This window comes from Polyodon spathula, chromosome 38 (genome assembly GCF_017654505.1).
Source record: "Polyodon spathula isolate WHYD16114869_AA chromosome 38, ASM1765450v1, whole genome shotgun sequence".
In the NCBI taxonomy this organism is placed as follows: domain Eukaryota; kingdom Metazoa; phylum Chordata; class Actinopteri; order Acipenseriformes; family Polyodontidae; genus Polyodon; species Polyodon spathula.
In genome coordinates this window covers 2,388,707-2,406,325 of record NC_054571.1, presented here as the reverse complement: position 1 = coordinate 2,406,325, position 17,619 = coordinate 2,388,707, and the positions used below count along the sequence as shown (strand labels likewise).

Sequence of the window (17,619 nt, the reverse complement as noted above, 5' to 3'; positions counted from 1 at the left end):
AAAAGGGTAAACAGCTTCAGTCAGCAGTGTGTAGTAGCATCAGGGGATGCAATGCATATTAAAAAGATGATACTGCCAAGAGCACAAGAGTCCTTTCACTATTGGCCAGACTGTGGGCAACTGCACAAGCTAGTTTTGGTCATGTGACACTGTCAGCCAATAGGGTTGCAAGTTTCAAGCAAAGGGTATACAGAAAGCTTTTGTTTCACCCTCCTCTTTTAAGATGCATGCAATCCTACAAAAGCGACTCCCACATTAAGATGTACTCATGTTTCTCTAAAGTTTTCTCCCACTGGCTTCAGACTAGCTTTCAGCAGTCTTGTTGAATGGCCATGCCCAGGGTTGAAGGGTGGGGCCAGCATGCTATAGATCCTCAGTGAGGAGCCAGTACCTGGGCCCTGCAGAGAAGGGGATGAAGGAGTATGACGACCTGCCTTTAGCATTCTCCAGGTCGAAGCGGTACGGATCGTAAACCTGCAGGGAGAGCAGAAGGCGGCTCCCAGTTAGTGGACATTCTAGTTTGTAACTTTTGTTAGGTTTTTACGTTCTAGAAGATTAAACCCTTTAGGCAACTCTAAACACTTGTCACAGAGCCAAATTAGCACTAATCACAAGCTAATGTTCTCTTAGATAAGGTAGTCCGTCCACAGTTAGTGGTAATGAAGCTCTGTGAAGCCAGCGGTAAACTTGTAAGAAGCAAAGTCAGGTTGACAGACGTTTCTTGGCTTACCTCGGGGTCAGGCCACACTACTGGGTTGTGGTGGGTTCCATAGATACTGATCAGGCAGATATTTCCTGGAAGGAAGGAGGAAGGCTTTAGGTCAGTGTTTCTCGTTGTTAGGATCCCTCTTTGGCAGCAAAAGCCCTTTAGCCCCTTGTGTGAATTCTCAACACCACCACGGTTTTATCAGAGTTTAGTAAAATCTGCACATGTCAATACGCAAGCTTGACAAATGGATACGCTTTCAAATACCCCCAGAGTTGGGTTCTTCACACTAAAGAACGCCCTTATCAAGCTTCATCACAAAAGGCTGAGATGTCCTCTAGAATGAATGAGAATCCCGGACCCCTGTCTATTTCAGAGAAGTCTCTTCGTTTGTCAAGTAGGAGCTGCTTTCTGCTCCCCTCGTGCGGGCGGGCGTTTTCCTTTCTGAATGTAATTGTGCCGATTTGGAGCGCAGACCTGTGTGTGCGTGCCCTGTAGTGTTGATTGAGGGGCTCACCTGAAGGGATGAGACGGTCCCCGGGCACCTTGATGTCCTTGGTGAAGCGGCGCGTCACTGCGTTGACAGGGGGGTGCAGCCGGAGACTCTCCTTTATACACATAGTGGTGAAGGGCAGCTGGGACAGATCGTTCCTGCAGAGACACAGGGACAGTAAGAGACGAGCGCGCGCACACTCAATTAAACACCACACTGACGAAGGCAGGAGCCCGACTGAGGTTATTCTGCAGGAGTGCTGAGTGCCCAGTTATTTACTGCACAGCTCAGGCTGTCCTATTCCGTTCAGTGCAGCAGAGCCAGAGTGTTAAAAGGCAGGAGCGGTCCAGTGGCTCTGTGTGTTTGCTCTGCAGCTCTGTTCCTTGCAGGTTTCATTCCACTTTATGAAGCTAAATGAGTTCATTCTACAGGGCGATGCTGCACTGCAGACTGAGAGCTAGGGAGTGTCTGTACTAGACAGACAGGGCTGCTGTGAACACTGACCACTCAATCTCCTCGCTGTCTCGCCCTGCCAGCAGCGTGTTTATCTCCTCTCTGCACATCTCCTGGTACTCTGGGTGCTGGGAGAGGTTGTGAAGGATCCAGGAGATTCCACTGGCTGTGGTGTCGTGACCTGAGAGAGAGAGAGGCGGGGGAGGCTATGGAGAACTTGAAAGGATAGATAGATAGATAGATAGATAGATAGATTTGGAAAGGAGGTACAACTGCAGTGTAAATAATGCAGGTGGTTTGTAATTTCCATCCCCTCTGAAGGGAATGGACAGAGGTTGTTCTAAACAGTGTTTGAACTGCAGCCTTGACCTTCTTACCTTCAAACATAAAGGTGTCGCATTCCGCTTTGATCTCTTCATCGGAGAGTCCATTCCCGTCCTCGTCCTTAAACACAGAAAGACCAGCCTCGCTGAGATGAGGTTGTACAACACACTGAGACCACACTTAAAGTACCGTGTCCAATTCCTGTCCCCTCAGCACCAAAGGAACATGGAGAGAACCCACCAAAGAGCAACCAGGCTAGTACCAGGGCTTTAAGGACTGAGCTACGAAGACAGACTGTGTGTGCTACTGACACATTATTAACAGGCTGACAAATGTGAGAATGCAAATCCCCTTCTATGCATGCAAATGTGTGTGGTGAAAGTGTTATCTATTAACCTAGACTGCGAGGGTTGTGTGCAAATATTCAAAGGAAGAAAGATTTGAAATATTTTGCAGTGCTGGGAAGACGCAGGTCTTTGTGTTTGTAAGCATTGGTAGATCCTGAAGCACGCGTTTCTCTGGGGGTGCAGCCGCCCGAGAGCCTGAGAGAGGTACCTTGGAGAGGAGCAGCACGTCGATGAAGTCCGTCACCTTGCCCTTCTTTGGCAGCAGCTTCTCTCCCAGTCTCTGCTGGCTCTGCAGGGCTGCTTTGCGCTCCTGCACCACCGCGGAGGTGAACTGGTGAACGATGGCACAGGCGCGGGCGAACCTCTTGCCCTCCTCCGAGCGCCGGTAGAGGAAGTCCAGGTGATGGGGCAGGTAGAGCTCCCGCTGCTTCACCAGGGTGCTCAGCTCAAAGATGGCAGCGATGAACTCACTGGGCTTCCTGCAGAGGGAGGAGAGCACATCGGGGCTGGACTGGGTGGAGGGATTGTGCAACGTTCCAATTCAGGGCTGACTAACCAATCACTACCATCTAGAACACACACGGAATTCTGTGTTTAATTCAACCTGCCCCTGAATGCATCCTAATGATGGAAGAACCACAGCTCTCCAAAACCGTTCATGAGCCGGCATTGATTTCCAGCAGTTTTCATATCTTGAAGCAAGTTGCACACTGCTGGTGTAAGAGCTTGCCAGTGTCTTGGAAGGCACTTCCCTGGGTACTCACTTCTGACAGTTGCTTTCGTAGCTGAAGGTGCATTTCAGGAGGCAGTCCAGAGTCATCAGGCTGACCTGATCAAACATATCCAGGGAGCTGGTCCCCTCAGCCAGCAGGTGGTGCCACTTTGCCTGAGAAACACAGGCAGGGAGAGTTTAATAAGGTATTGGTGCGCTGCCACCGAGACTAAAGGCAATGACAGCCCCAAAAGGGAACAGGAACACATTTACTTTGACAACAGTATTTTGCAGACGCAGTGACCCACACGTACTGTCATTCAACACCACAACAGCATTGCTTAGTGTCTCTTTACAGGTCAGCCAACACTGCAATGTGTGTGTGTGATCAGAAAGCTGTGCCGACTGTGGAATTAACTTCCATCCCCAACATGCCTGCACACATGGAAACAAACAGCTTGCTGTTTGCAGCTCCGTGCGTGTTACTGGCACACCGTTATCAACAGGATGTACAAATGTGAGAATGCTAATCAAATTTAAAAATCTCCTTCTGTGTGTGCATGCAAATATATGTGGAGTTATCTGATAAACTAAAATGTGAGAGCTGTGTGCAAATATTCAATTTTTTTTTTTTGGGGGGGGGGGGGTTTGGCCAGGAATCTCAGGAAGCAAACAGAAAACGTCTTCTCACAGGAAACACCTACAGGAGGAGATATTTTTAACACATGTTTGTAGAGCAACAGCTGCCTTAGCATTGTATTTATAAACTCGGGGGCACACCCAACTAACTGCAGCGATTATCACATGCGCAGCTGCATCCTTGAAGGAACATTTCATCCCTGCAACTAAAGGAAACCTGTTTGTAAAGCTGGCTCTTCTGTAAAGAGACCGGTTTCATATAGCTATGGCAGATAAGGACTCTGAATCATTGCAATTCGAATCCCTCTGGATTACTGCATAATAGAATCCCTCTGGATTACTGCATAATCGAATCCCTCTGGATTACTGCATAATCGAATCCCTCTGGATTACTGCATAATCGAATCCCTCTGGATTACTGCATAATCGAATCCCTCTGGATCACTGGAGCTGTTGAAATCGCTCTCTTCCGGGGCGTGACTCACGTGCATGATGTCCGTGGACTTGTTGAAGATTTCCATGTAGAGTTTCAGGATGTCGAAGTGGAAGGCGGGAGTCAGCAGGCGCCTGTGCCGTGCCCAGCGCTCTCCATTACTGAGCAGGAGGCCGTCCCCTGGGGAAGAGAAACGAAAAACCAGCTCCGTCCAGAGTCAGGAGAGTCACAAACACCACAAGACTGACGACGACGGCGACACTCCCTGCACCATAAAGCTCCTTTTACAGGAGTCTTTTCAGAAGCAGAAGAGGGGAACTTTTTTTTTTTTTTTTTTTTTTTTGCAATTGTGCGCTTCTGAAAAGACTCCCCATGGCAGATTGGGAGGAAGAGAGGTAGGGGGAAGCATACCAGCGTTGCGCTGTGCACAACAGCAGAGAGTGATGGAGAACACAGGCAGCAGGATACTGTGGGCACCTAGCTGCTCCAACGCATCCCTCCAGTACAGCACATGGTACTCTTACTTACCCAGCCAGGGGCGCAGAAAGCCATAGAAGAGTTCATCCTTGACCACGATTGAAGCTGCAGAGAGAAACACCCGTCACTGCGTTCATGTGAATACCGTGCGCCGGAGTGGTGTGCAACAATTCAGAAACAGCCACGGGAAAGCAGGACAGTTACTGCAAGGGGGCGGAGTGGGGGGGTCCGCGTAAAGTTTTGCTACACCAGCAACAGAAGTCTGCAGCCCAAATCAAACAAACTTAAAAACACAGGTCGCTATGTTTTTAAACTGAGTATGTTATTTACAAAGAGAGAGAGAGAGAGAGAGAGAGAGAGAGAGAGAGAGAGAGAGAGAGAGAGAGAGAGAGAGATTGATTGATTGCGTGTTTCTTTCAGAACTGCCCTTGGGCTCCAGTGATAATGTTGTTATGGCCAGCAGGTAAGCTTGTCGTTTTATTTAAGAGTAAACAGCCCTTTCGTGTCGTAGTCATTGTACGATGTTTCAAATCAATTAAAGAGTCTGGCTGATCTAGCCTGTTTTACACACGGTGTGTCAATGACAGGCAACTGGAACTGAAGATGCAGCGAAACAAACAGGCGAGCGACTGCAGCGCACGATTGCAAGCAGACAGCCGGGGCCAGAGGTTTTGCATCACCTTCAAATTTTAGGGTTGAGGAATAATTAAAAAAAAAACACACATATAGACATAATTTAGATATTTTATTTAACATCGTGTAATCAAAGAAACAAATAATATTGTAAAAGTCTACCGGAAGCCACAATAGTTGTACAGTAGTTCATGTAAGATTGAGAAATGCCCATTTCTGTTAGTTTTTTGTTCATTGGAAAACTACAAAGCGGTGTGCAATTCAATCGGTTTTTAATGTAACATTTTTCAGCAGGTTTCGTTCGACTTTATGAAGCAGCATTATGCTACAGGGTGATGCAAAACGTTTGTGCAGAGCTGTAGAGAAGCGCAGTGGCAATAAAACCTGCTTAAGGATTTTGAACCCTCATTTTAAATGGAACGGTACCGGAGGCCATCAGCAGGGGCTTGGTGTAGTCGGGATGGAAGAACCGCAGCAGGGGGTAGAACGGGCCGAACCACCAGCAGCAGGAGTGGACGTGGGTCCTGACGAGCTCGTCCACAGCTTGTAGACCCTCCTCCGTGTTCTTCATCTGAACCAGGGAGCAAGAAAACACGCGGCTGAGGCGCGTCTTCTGCAGGACAGCCCGTGGGACGGGTATGCGCGTTTTGCTTTCTGCGTTGTTAAAAACGAGTTCAAGTTTACTAAAGTCCTGTCCTTAAAGCGGGATAATAAAACGCAGGGAGCCACTGATTTTGTCTGCGACTGTAAGGGCGTTTATGTTCGGACGCCTCTGCCATATCCCCATTAATACAACTGGTACTGCAACACAAAGTTACCCATTACACAAAACTTGCATCCTACCAGCTTTAGAGATGAACATTAAAACGAAGACTCTTCATTTTAAATGCAAACCATATCCTGTAAACAGATACAGCAACCCCCCACTGAGCAAACACAAGCGAGAGAAGAGATTGCTAACTCCACTTGAGAAACTGCGGCTACAAGTTTAAACGCGCGGTAATGCAGGGCTGATCTACTGCAGAAGCAAACTGCAATCTTTTCAGGTCGCCCCGTAATAGACTGTTTTTACTTTGAATTCCAAGTTATGTTAAAAATAGAGAAAAACACACACATTTTACTCTGCTTGTGTTCATTGTAAATGCTATAGTTATTAGAGCAGTTGCCCAATCAGAGCCCGCACGTCGTGGATTCTCTGTCCACCTTCCTCTCCTAACGCTGCACTCTGCAGACGCGTTTTTTTTTTTTTTTTTTTTTTTTTTTTTTTTTTTAATTGGTCTGTTAACTTTGAGAACGACACTGAAAGATATTCCGCTTTATTTTGCATTTCACCATCTATAACGAGCAGAAAAGGGTTCAACATCTACGATGTCTGAAACTGTTTGCAGACAGTTTTGACCTCTGCCCACACTGCGCACATATCAGTTGTGAAGCTTGTATATCGGTCTTCATAGCTCCAGTTAATCAGATCAGCCGCTTCGTGTTTTATCTCAGCGAAGTCACTCAGAAAGAAGAACTGTTTTTAAAAAGAAAAGACGTCCTACTTCCCAGGAGCCTCGGGACTAGTTCTGATCAAAACATTTCGAGCTACAGCTCAGACCAAACACAGAATTAACTCGCCGTGCTTCCTAAACTGGAATGAAGCTACCGAGTAATAACGTTACGTTACCAGACAGAACTACACGCCAGCGCTTTGCAGTTTCCCAGGTACTTAACGGAAAACTGACACAGACTGGAAAAAAAGGTGTTACACTTGGAAATCCAGCATGAAATATTGTACTATTAAAAAGGCATGTGATGCGATCACTACGCACAGTAACACGCTACAATACGAATGACTTCGGCGACACTCGTTATAATGTGCAATGAACTTTGAACAAACGCATCTGGCAATGGGAGAGGGGCACCGCTGCTATTCTCAGACATGTTAGGGAGGGAAGTGACTGTTCCGGCCGCTCTGCACATTTCACAATTCAGCTGAGCTCGGTTGCATAATCTAGAATGCTTGTGCTACATAATTGCAGTACAGCAGTACTTCATGTTAGACTCGGAAAGGTCACATTTTGCAAATGTTCAGCAGAGTTTGTAGTTAAGTACATGGGAAACCGCAAAGCGGTGTGCAATTCGGTATGTTAAGGTAACATTATTCAGCAGGCTTCGTTCCACTGCGTGAAGCTAAATTAGTTCATTCTGTAGGGCGATGCTGCTCTTTTGGGCACAGATGCGCACGTGTCAGTTGGGCTGCAGGATATTGAGACAGCTTTGGCAGAATCCCCCCCCCCCACGTCATCGTTAAACACGTGACCGTGCGCCAGGCTGCCGCGGGACGTTCGTTTTGGGGTTCCAGTATGATGGGTTAATTGGCGAGCCCGATCATCTGAGCACATTCTGTGCTGGAGAGGAACCCTGTACAGTACGCTGCAAACCAATACCTGCTGCATCACAGGCGTGTAGACGCAACCCGGGTAACACGCTACATGAAGCGCCTGGGGTTACGCCCAATCACAATGTTATTATGCGAATTTTACAATTCGTAAAAAGGGCAGCCGCCACACGGCGTTTCATTTCACCTGTTAAACCTGGTCGCCCCTTTAAAATGAGTTCCCCCCTTACCATGCCCAGATGTCCGAAGAGCCAGTTCCTTCGCGGCGGTTCAGAGAAACACCTGAGCCGCCGCGCGTTCAGACTGTAAAGCCAGAGGAAGCGGACAGTCCGCAGCGAGAGCTTCAACACGGCGCAGAGGAGCAGCAGGGCGGCTCCAGAGAGCAGGAGCCCCCCCGGGGTTCTCGGATCGAGGGATAGAGACCCCCACACTCGCTCCAGAAGGAACAGCATCCTGCAGGGGAGAAGGACAGAGTCTTAAACACTGCCGTGAATAAATCAATCAACACACGGCACCCGGTACCGCAACAGATAGCAGAGTCTCTATGAAAACACGGTATCTTTCCCAATACGCACAGCCCTGGCCAAAAGTTTAGCATCACCCTATAGAATGAACTGATTTTGCTTCATAAAGTCGAATGAAACCAGCTGATAATGTTGCGTTAAGTGTTGAATAAAAATGATGTTCATAGTTTTTTTTTTATTCTAGGTGTTGCAAAGCTTTTGCCCCTAGCTGTCGAAAGCATTTGTGACTCTATATAAAAGCACATGTTCTGTAGATCTACCCAGGTATACAAGTCCTGGAGTTTCAAACACGTTTAAAAAAAAGAAAGAAGAAGATAACAATTATATAAAATCCAAAAGTGGGACTGAAAGGGGGCCCTTGAAAACAAGAGCAGACTTTGTTTTGATTGGAGGACCTCAGTAGCACGTAGTTATTGTCGAGACCTGAGAGATGACAGGTGACAGATACCAGGCAGCGATACATTTCGGGTGCCATAAACACCCCAAGGCGCTAGAACTGAATGTGTTCCAGCCGGCTGCTTCAATTTTTTTATAGGGCTGGTTTTCGATGTAAGTTTTCTTCCTTCAAAATTTCCAATAAAATATTCAATAAATGCACACAACAGAACAGGGGTCTCAACCGGGGGTCCGTCTAAGGACCACAGGGGGTCCGCAAAAAAAAAAAAAAAACGCTAGTATTTATTACCTCTAAACCACCGTGCGTTCATTTTTGAACCGCAGATAAAAAAAAAAAAAAAAAAAATCACAGAATCTATCACGCCTACACGTCCAGCCTGCAAGCGTGATTTCGAGTGAGTGGATTTTGCGCGCGTGTATTTTTATTGGTGGGTGAAGCTGCGGGCGTCTGGCGATTGTGCCTCTGGCGAGCGCTCTGTGCTGCTCATGATATTTGCCGTTTTCAACTTGTCCTATCAGTGAAGCATTGCTTGAGAGATACAAATGCTCAGGTAAACACACACAATAATCGCTATACTCCTACGTTGACGGGTTATGTTTATTAGGTGGGGCTGCATTGAGCAATAGCGGCTGGTTTCATTCGGACACACTTCTCACTTGAAAAAGAAAACCGAAGGAAGAAAACACAAGAGTCGCAAAGTTATACCTTTAGATAATCTGTATGCTGGCTTGAATGAAAAAAAAAGTTTGTCAGTCTTAGTTATTATAGTTTTGTCTTGAGGGTGATGTTTCTGTAAACACTTTAAATGGCACACAGAGTTCAGATGGGAAGTAACGCGATAAACATTTACAGTGCAGACTCTCGGATTATTTATAATAACTGACGAACAAGAACACCAGTGTTTCCAAAGAGATTCCGAAATACTGCATTTGAATTATGTGCATCCAAAGGACATGCAATTAGGTTTTAACAATTACGATGTTTGGCATTCTGTTCCAGCAGCTTGCCAGCTGTTAGGGTTTTATATGTAATTGAACTTTGCAACTGTTTAAGAGCTGATCATAATTAAAAAGTTCTAATTAAGCAGACGATCAGTTCAGTTGGAATGGAAACCAGCAGACAATAGGCGGGGGTCCCAGGTTTGAGAATTAAGTAATTTTGCTTCATAAAGTCGAATGAAACCTGCTGAACAAAACTGACAAAAAAAAGACACATTGAAAAAAAAAACACACAAAAAAAAAACACATTTTAGAAAATCTAACATGAAATACTGTCCTAGTATTATGGCTTCTGCTATACTTTTTTTCTATACTTTATTTTTTCTAATAAAAAAACGATATCTCAATCTATAGGCGATGCTAAACTCGTGTCCATCGCTGTAGATCGCGGCTCAGCGCTTGCTACGGGGTGCAGGCAGCCGGGCTGGGCTTACCTGACCTGAGCTTCCAGGAGCAGCGGTTGTAGGTCTGGTGGGTGCAGGCAGTGTCAGGGGGAGCGGAGTAGATCAGGGAGTGTATGAGGAAGTGCAGTGCGCTTTATCTGTCTTTACACCCTGTATGCAAATGCTTCTGACACAGCAAGCTGGTTCACACTTCCTTGTTTATTCATTACTAGAGAGCTATTATTTATTGCGATTTCTTGGGGAGGGTTATTGAAATGCCACTCTTCTGAGTTTGCATTTGTTTTATTTTACTGCACTGATATTTTGCATGTTTAAAAACGTCACCAGCTTATTTTCTCTTTGGTCTCTAGACAAGCCTGCGCCAGGATGCACAGGGCCACTATAAAAATGACCAGGCGCAACACGCAGCAGTCACTTCTTCCCATTGAAAAGCTAAGTTTGTTAAATACTCTGTATATTGCAAATCTTTCGCACACCTGTTGAAATCACCTCGGTGTGCATTTTTATAATGCCCTCGTTCCAGAACACTGCTCAGAGACATTCACACGAGTTAAAGAGAGGGATTGCTTCATGAACAGGAAATAAACATTGTGTTAGTTTATTGTACTTTCCCCTCTCTCTTTCACTAAGCAGCGTGTGTTTCTCATAAGCCTGTATTAACGTGATTGAGCTAGGAGTTTAGAAGCGGCTCTCTGCTTGTCTCTATGGTGGGAAACTAGAATTAGTCATGGTCGTTACGAGCTGTTATTTTGCATCATCAATGCTTCGTGTTCTCCGTTGGTTTGTCGTGCAACGGAGATTTGGAGGTTAGTCGTCAATACGAAGCAGTCATATAAACTCTGCCAGCTGGAGGCTGGAGTCTCAGTGTGACCCGATGGCCTGTCTAGGGACGACGCTGCCTGCCATGTAGTTAATGTACCTGTTTCTAATTAAACAACTCGACATAAAAACACAATTCCAGTAAGACTTCTAGTCGAAAGGTTTCTAATCGAATTGTTGGCATTACCCGGTACCCGCACACAGCCCCCAAAATTTAAACAGCCATTGTTTTGCATATAAAATTAATTCAGTTCCGTTAACAATAAATATTTTAAAAAAGATAAATGCAATGCTAAATTAAACCAAATCTATATAAACTTATTGCACAATTCACTGCTGGCAAGACAAACTGTGGTACACCCACAAAATTCTCTATGTTTACAATTTTAGAAAACACAGTTTGTTGATCATCAGTTAAAGTCACATCAATTTGCTAAATTGCAAACAAATTATATAAACATAAACTAAAGCCAAACTCATTACATCCCTTTCAGATGGGCGTTTCCTTGTTTATCTGCGCTAAAATCGCCTGCGCATGCCCGGAGTAGAGAGTGTACCAGGTTTTAACGCGAGTACCACAAAATAACACCACACCGCATCCGAGATATATATTTTTCTTATATTGAACATCGATTAAATTACTTTTTTTTTTCTCAGCTATACAAAAGTGTGACTTAACACATCAAATTTCAATGTCTTCAATTAGAAGCGCAACCGGGCTAGCGGAGACGGGAATGCGCCCGGGGTTTCAATGAAACAGCGTCTGTGTTGAAAGGGGGCTGATGAAGGACAGTTTACACAGACCGCTTCGTGTTTCGTTTTGCACAGACGAACTCAGACTGTGTCAGCTGAGGCCGCTACCCACACCTGTTTATTTTAGTCGACGTTTCCTTCTGCTGTGTTGTTTAGTAGCGCATTTGGCAAGACATCGCTTCTGCGAACTTGGCTCCGTCTCTTTGGAATTGTCTCCGAAAGCGACGAAGGAAGCCGGTAGTATTGTCAAGCTTCCCCTTCAATTAGGAAGTAGCGCACTATTTACACACAGATAAAGTGGAGCTATTAGTGTACAACGCATTTACAAACCATTGCACAGTGCTGCGCGTTTGGAGACTGTTTACCCGAATTAAAATATACAGCGCGTCACATTCTCAAATTGCGCGCAGTAAACTATGCTAACGTTTGACTGGATTCCGAGTTCCAACGCTACACTTCAAAACAAAGTAGTCAAACATGACGTATACCTCCTTTAGTTTGTACATTTTCGAGGCAACATGTATTTAAATTGTTTTTCTTTTTTTCTTTTTTTTTTGGAGAAATTGCCAATCTGGAGATACTCCCAATTCACCTGAAAATTAAATCTCCTGGCTGGTAGAACATAAACGGAACTACAAATCCCAGAAGCCTTTGTTCCTCGGCTTGGTTTGCTTTAAAAAAAAAAAAAAAAAAAAAAAAAAAAAATGGTTTGGGAAAGAATCCCTGGAATTTGTTTCCTGTGAAATTCTTAGTGGAGAGCAGAGTTCGAGCGCGATGGAGGAGGAGTACCGGAGCTGCTGTTGTGATCACAGCGCCCGCTCCCTGCATGGGTTACAGCGGCTCTCTGTGTGAGAGAGTGACGGGGTACCGCGGCTACAGAGCCCGACACAGCCATGGCAGAACCCCTTCTCAGGAAGACCTTCTCCAGACTTCGGGGGAAAGAAAAAGCGAGGAGAAAAACAGACCCCAAAGACAGAGGTAAGTAAGTAAGTGCAAAGCGAGAAATCCGGGCTCTGCGCGTCTGGAGGGAATTGGGTTATTTCTGTAAGAGCGATGGAATGCAGCTGGGACGCACGACGTGTTTAAAATGTTTACTTTGGAAATAAATCGTTTTCATATTTCAAGAACGTGACATGGCGTCGGGTTTGACTGCAAGAAGATAGTTACCACTTTTTTTTAAAGAACTTTGTGGTTTATTGGAACAGCAAGCATCTCTTTCTGTAACATTTACCGGGTATATATCTGTTTTCTCTGTACTCTGAAGCTGTTTTTTTTTTTTTTTTTTTTTACAGTAGTGTATGGGTTGAAGTTGTGTCTGCCAAACCCTGGAAGTTTGCCGTGGTTTGGGAAACAACGTATTTTGAGTTGCTGTCATTGTGTGTGTGTGTGTGTGTGTGTGTGTGTGTGTGTGTGTGTGTGTTCAGTTCTGCAAAGTTAATGCACGCTTTGTAATCTAAATGCTACTTGAAATAAAAGAAACGCAGCGTCGAAAGAAACGGAGTGGAGCGTGTAAGCCGCAGGGCAGCGAAACCGCAGAGCTGGAACCGTTAGCCGGGGAAATAGTCAGGCTGCAGTTTAAGAGCCCTCTCTCTGCTCAGAAATGCAGTATTACATCAAATTCAAATCAGGAGCCCGGATCGCTAATCTGACAGGGAGCGGCCGGGCTGATCCTGCTGGGACCGCGTCCCCTCACTAGCGTGTCCCCTCTCTCTCTCCCAGGTGTCCTGTTTCTTTTATTAGAGGCAAGGGTTAATACCGACCGACGGGAACATTTCAAACGGATTTAACACACTTGTTTAAAAACAACGGCTCGGTGACAGCTGCCACTCCAAATCACTTCCAACCTCTCGTCAATATAAACAAAACGACACGCAGATAAAAGGCAACGTCAAATCTCACCTACCTGTATCCCGGTACATGAACAACGTGGAGTCATCTCGCCGTTAAAACGGGATCCTTCGTGTTAACTGTCCGGGACTCGCTTGCTAGTTTGTTCACCGACTCAAAGGGCAGTTTCGGCTGCAGAGGCGTTTCCGTTACAGAGGATTGTGAGGACTGAGCAGGTCCAGGTGTAGCTTGGCAAGAGATGACACCTTTCTGAAAAAAAACAAAAAAACAAGCAAAAATAAAACGTTATTTCCAGTAAATACTCGAATGAGGTACCACCAGAAATCAATCGAAAGCAGTTTAACACCGAAGAAAATGTATTTTCAATCGACTCGCTCCTTTAGCACAATACAAGGGAACCTGGAGCTCCGGGAGATGACGCTTTTCACTTTTAATCGCTAGCGGTTGACCTTAAACAGCCCATAAACCTACCAGAACAAAGAGGGTCAATCGCAACGTGTCACTGATATAATCCACATCAAGCGGACCAAAAAGCGGACTACAAAATCCTGCAAGTCTGTGCTAACATAATAATTGCAGCGCACCGATCAGATAATCCCGGCGATCGGTTTAATTGATCAGAACAAGATAGACAGGTGATGAGAATTAGCCTACAGCTCGGGCCAAAAGTTTTGCATCTCCTTATATAATTAAATCGTCTTGTTTCATATATTTTGAATTCCTCACCGCTTTGTAGTTTTCCATCTACTTCGCACAAAAAAAAAAAAAAAAAAACTGACATTTCAAAAGCTAAATTATGTTCACACACACACACAATGTCATTGTAGGTGATGCAAAACGTTGTCCCTAGCTGTATAAGCCCTTCTTCACTAATCCGATCTGCGGAATGCAGTGTTACATAAATATATGAAGGGAGCCCCGTGCAAAAAGAAAGATGCATTTTTATTACATCAGACATACTGAAGTAAAAAAAAAATATATATTTTTCGTGCGCGTCATACTTGCAAGCGACCGACCCTGCTGCGTAGCCACAGAACAGTTCAATTGCGTGATAATGGGCAATTAGCATCGAAATATTTTTATCATTGACTTAACGTAACGCAATTTGACTTTTGACATAGTCCCCACTAAGTTTTCAAATAATTTATATCTCTACTATATATATATATATATATATATATATATATATATATATATATATATATATATATATATATATATATGCGAGACTTTATTGTCACGCATCTGACTGCCGGAGCGTGACGGATATAGGGAATAAAGATTGCAGATGTATTTGTCACTTCAGATAAAAAGTGCAGCTGTGTCTGCAGCAAAAACCCCTCCTCTATCCTCCACAGTGCTGAATTAATCCTCTTGAACAGGCTCTTCACGTTTCTGGTTTGGAACGCCTCTGCAGTGTTCTTCAATCGGATTTAGCGGATGATCCCTCTGTGATGATTCCCTTCTGGCGCGCTGCAATAGGGATTAGAAGCTGGACTCATATAGTCCAATCAAGTGGACTAAACCTGCTTAATCCACGAGTTAGACACATCAAGTGGACCGCATGTGGTGCTCTGCAATTGACCCAGGTTTAGCCCCAGTGCCCCTCCCAGATCTCTACACAGAGCCTCATTACCTGATGGCGTGCGTGAGAGAAAGAGATTGCTGTTTCAGTAAGGGGACTAGGCGGGACAGCTAGTAATCAGGAGACACGCATCTCCAAGTGAGATGAAACTGGGTCAGGACATTATTTAGCACAAAGCTGGTTCATGATTACTGTAATTGCACATTTAAACAACAGCGATATGCAGTGAAAAAGTTTGAAGGAAAAGAAAACATCTTGCTGGAAATACCAGGCAATGAAGGCTCTGTCTAAGAAGAGCTTTGGAAAGATTAAGATCCATGAATTTAAATGGTCTCAGGTTCCCGTTCCAGACTGTGGAGTAGAGAGATCCTAATTGGCTCTCCAGATCTCATTTCAGAGTCCACACCCAGGGCTTCGTTTGTTTGTAACGATACAATTGTTTGCAGATGCTGCTTAAAATAAAATTTAAAAAAAGCCCCTTCTGTCTTGCATGCATTCTTTCACAGTGCGATTGTGCAGATACTCACTGGCAGGCCTGGGCTGTTTATCCCCTCCTCCCAGACCTCTGCACAGCCTGGTTATGCCTAAAATAGGGAAAGTGACAGAAAGGCATGCGTGTGAGTGTGGGTGCCTGTAAACACTGGAAACGTGTGTGAGGCAAGAGGATGTGTAAACCGCAAAGACGAGAATGAATATAGAGAACTGCAGTACTGCAGGTGTGCTCTAGTGCACCAGTATAGCTGTGCTGGAGAGCTGAGAGTGGAGTGTTTAGACTAGCGCTCATTATTATTAAGGTGCTGGTAATGACAGTGCTGGAGAGCTGAGAGTGGAGTGTGTTTAGACTAGCGCTCATTATTATTAAGGTGCTGGTAATGACAGTGCTGGAGAGCTGAGAGTGGAGTGTGTTTAGACTAGCGCTCATTATTATTAAGGTGCTGGTAATGACAGTGCTGGAGAGCTGAGAGTGGAGTGTGTTTAGACTAGCGCTCATTATTATTAAGGTGCTGGTAATGACAGTGCTGGAGAGCTGAGAGTGGAGTGTTTAGACTAGCGCTCATTATTATTAAGGTGCTGGTAATGACAGTGCTGGAGAGCTGAGAATGGAGTGACTAGACTAGCGCTCATTATTATTAAGGTGCTGGTAATGACAGTGCTGGAGAGCTGAGAGTGGAGTGTGTTTAGACTAGCGCTCATTATTATTAAGGTGCTGGTAATGACAGTGCTGGAGAGCTGAGAGTGGAGTGTTTAGACTAGCGCTCATTATTATTAAGGTGCTGGTAATGACAGTGCTGGAGAGCTGAGAGTGGAGTGTGTTTAGACTAGCGCTCATTATTATTAAGGTGCTGGTAATGACAGTGCTGGAGAGCTGAGAGTGGAGTGTGTTTAGACTAGCGCTCATTATTATTAAGGTGCTGGTAATGACAGTGCTGGAGAGCTGAGAGTGGAGTGTGTTTAGACTAGCGCTCATTATTATTAAGGTGCTGGTAATGACAGTGCTGGAGAGCTGAGAGTGGAGTGTTTAGACTAGCGCTCATTATTATTAAGGTGCTGGTAATGACAGTGCTGGAGAGCTGCTGCTCATTATTATTAAGAGTGCAGTGCTGGAGAGCTGAGAGTGGAGTGTGTTTAGACTAGCGCTCATTATTATTAAGGTGCTGGTAATGACAGTGCTGGAGAGCTGAGAGTGGAGTGTGTTTAGACTAGCGCTCATTATTATTAAGGTGCTGGTAATGACAGTGCTGGAGAGCTGAGAGTGGAGTGTGTTTAGACTAGCGCTCATTATTATTAAGGTGCTGGTAATGACAGTGCTGGTAAGAGCTGAGAGCTGAGAGTGGAGTGTGTTTAGACTAGCGCTCATTATTATTAAGGTGCTGGTAATGACAGTGCTGGAGAGCTGAGAGTGCAGTGTGTAGATTAGTGCTCTTTTTAAAATTGAAACAAATCTAAAAAAAAAACATTACATACATGCATTTTGAATTAAACGTATTTGATACCCTATTCCAGGAAATCTCTCTGCACTAAAATAAGTCTCGTGCGTGCAGTTCTGAAAGAAACACATTATTGGAAACTGACTTTCATTTGAAACCATGCTCTCTGGTACCGCGCTCGTTAAAGAAGGCTATCGGTTTCCATTCCTTGCGCTCAGGAAATCTATCACGCTTACACTTCCTGGGTGCCAGAGTCTTCAGGGTTAAAGCATGTTACTGGCTGAAAGCATGCCAGTCAGCAGGGGAAGCAGCTGATTGGTTAACGAAGAGCATGTTACTGGACTGAGCACTAACTGAGCATGCCATTACAGTCAGCAGGGGAAGCAGCTGATTGGTTAACGAAGAGGCATGGACAATTCACCCTCCAGTAGCCACTGGCAGCGAACAGCAGATTCGAGTTCTGGAATAATGCCGTTGGCTGAAACCACGTCCCTACTGGGTTCAGAACTGCTTGTGCCCGGTCGAGAGAACGTGGGCTCTGACAAGCTCTGTCTCTCCGCATGACTCGTGTCAGACTCCAGTGACCTTTCAGCCTTGACTCCGGCTCCAACTGTCCAGGCCACGAGGCCAGCGACATGCCCTCACGGCTAATTTTAAACCCTGCTTCACAGATTCGGTTTGTGTTATCACTGCGTCTATGAGAGGCTCTGTTGTACTGTCAGCTTTCCCCCAGTGTCTGAATGCACTTCATTATTAGAGTGTG

The 17,619-nt window shown here is 45.1% G+C and overlaps 3 protein-coding genes across 5 annotated transcripts in view; 1 reads left to right on the top strand and 2 right to left on the bottom strand.

The window, feature by feature from the left end:
* Positions 1–348: 348 nt before the first annotated feature.
* LOC121304609 (cytochrome P450 4F22) lies at positions 349–13,483 on the bottom strand. Of its 2 annotated transcripts, none has more exons than XM_041235836.1 (12): positions 13,399–13,483; positions 7,831–8,053; positions 5,644–5,788; positions 4,636–4,689; positions 4,160–4,287; positions 3,088–3,209; positions 2,532–2,802; positions 2,030–2,096; positions 1,704–1,833; positions 1,224–1,357; positions 731–795; positions 349–474 (listed from the first exon to the last, which is right to left on the bottom strand). In XM_041235836.1, exons 2-12 carry the CDS (start codon positions 8,050–8,052, stop codon positions 364–366), a joined length of 1,449 nt encoding a protein of 482 aa, XP_041091770.1. In that variant the 5' UTR covers position 8,053; positions 13,399–13,483; the 3' UTR covers positions 349–363. The 2 variants fall into 2 exon arrangements, with proteins under 2 accessions (XP_041091770.1, XP_041091769.1); XM_041235835.1 differs by lacking the exon at positions 13,399–13,483 and adding an exon at positions 9,954–10,057.
* LOC121304605 (rho GTPase-activating protein SYDE1) overlaps positions 12,187–17,619 on the top strand; it is a 17,808-nt gene continuing 12,375 nt past the window's right edge. The window contains exon 1 of one of the 2 annotated variants that reach the window (XM_041235829.1): positions 12,187–12,473. In XM_041235829.1, the coding sequence (XP_041091763.1) occupies positions 12,389–12,473 (85 nt within the window). In that variant the 5' untranslated portion in view covers positions 12,187–12,388. The remainder of the gene's footprint in view (positions 12,474–17,619) is intronic. The other variant, XM_041235830.1, reaches the window with a different exon arrangement.
* The window catches only part of LOC121304608 (E3 ubiquitin-protein ligase TRIM39-like), a 23,623-nt gene continuing 19,515 nt past the window's right edge, over positions 13,512–17,619 (bottom strand). Inside the window, exon 2 of the mRNA XM_041235834.1 lies at positions 13,512–13,592. The gene's annotated coding sequence lies outside the window, so the exon portion shown is untranslated. The remainder of the gene's footprint in view (positions 13,593–17,619) is intronic.

Excerpts from the sequence above, each read along its gene's own strand:
- LOC121304609 (XM_041235836.1), bottom strand. The coding sequence starts at position 8,052 with ATGCTGTTCCTTCTGGAGCGAGTGTGGGGGTCTCTATCCCTCGATCCG. Across the intron at positions 4,690-5,643 it reads GCCCCTGCTGATGGCCTCCG|CTTCAATCGTGGTCAAGGAT; the intron begins GTACCGTTCCAT and ends TTCTCTCTGCAG. Across the intron at positions 2,097-2,531 it reads ACGTGCTGCTCCTCTCCAAG|GACGAGGACGGGAATGGACT; the intron begins GTACCTCTCTCA and ends TCTGTGTTTAAG.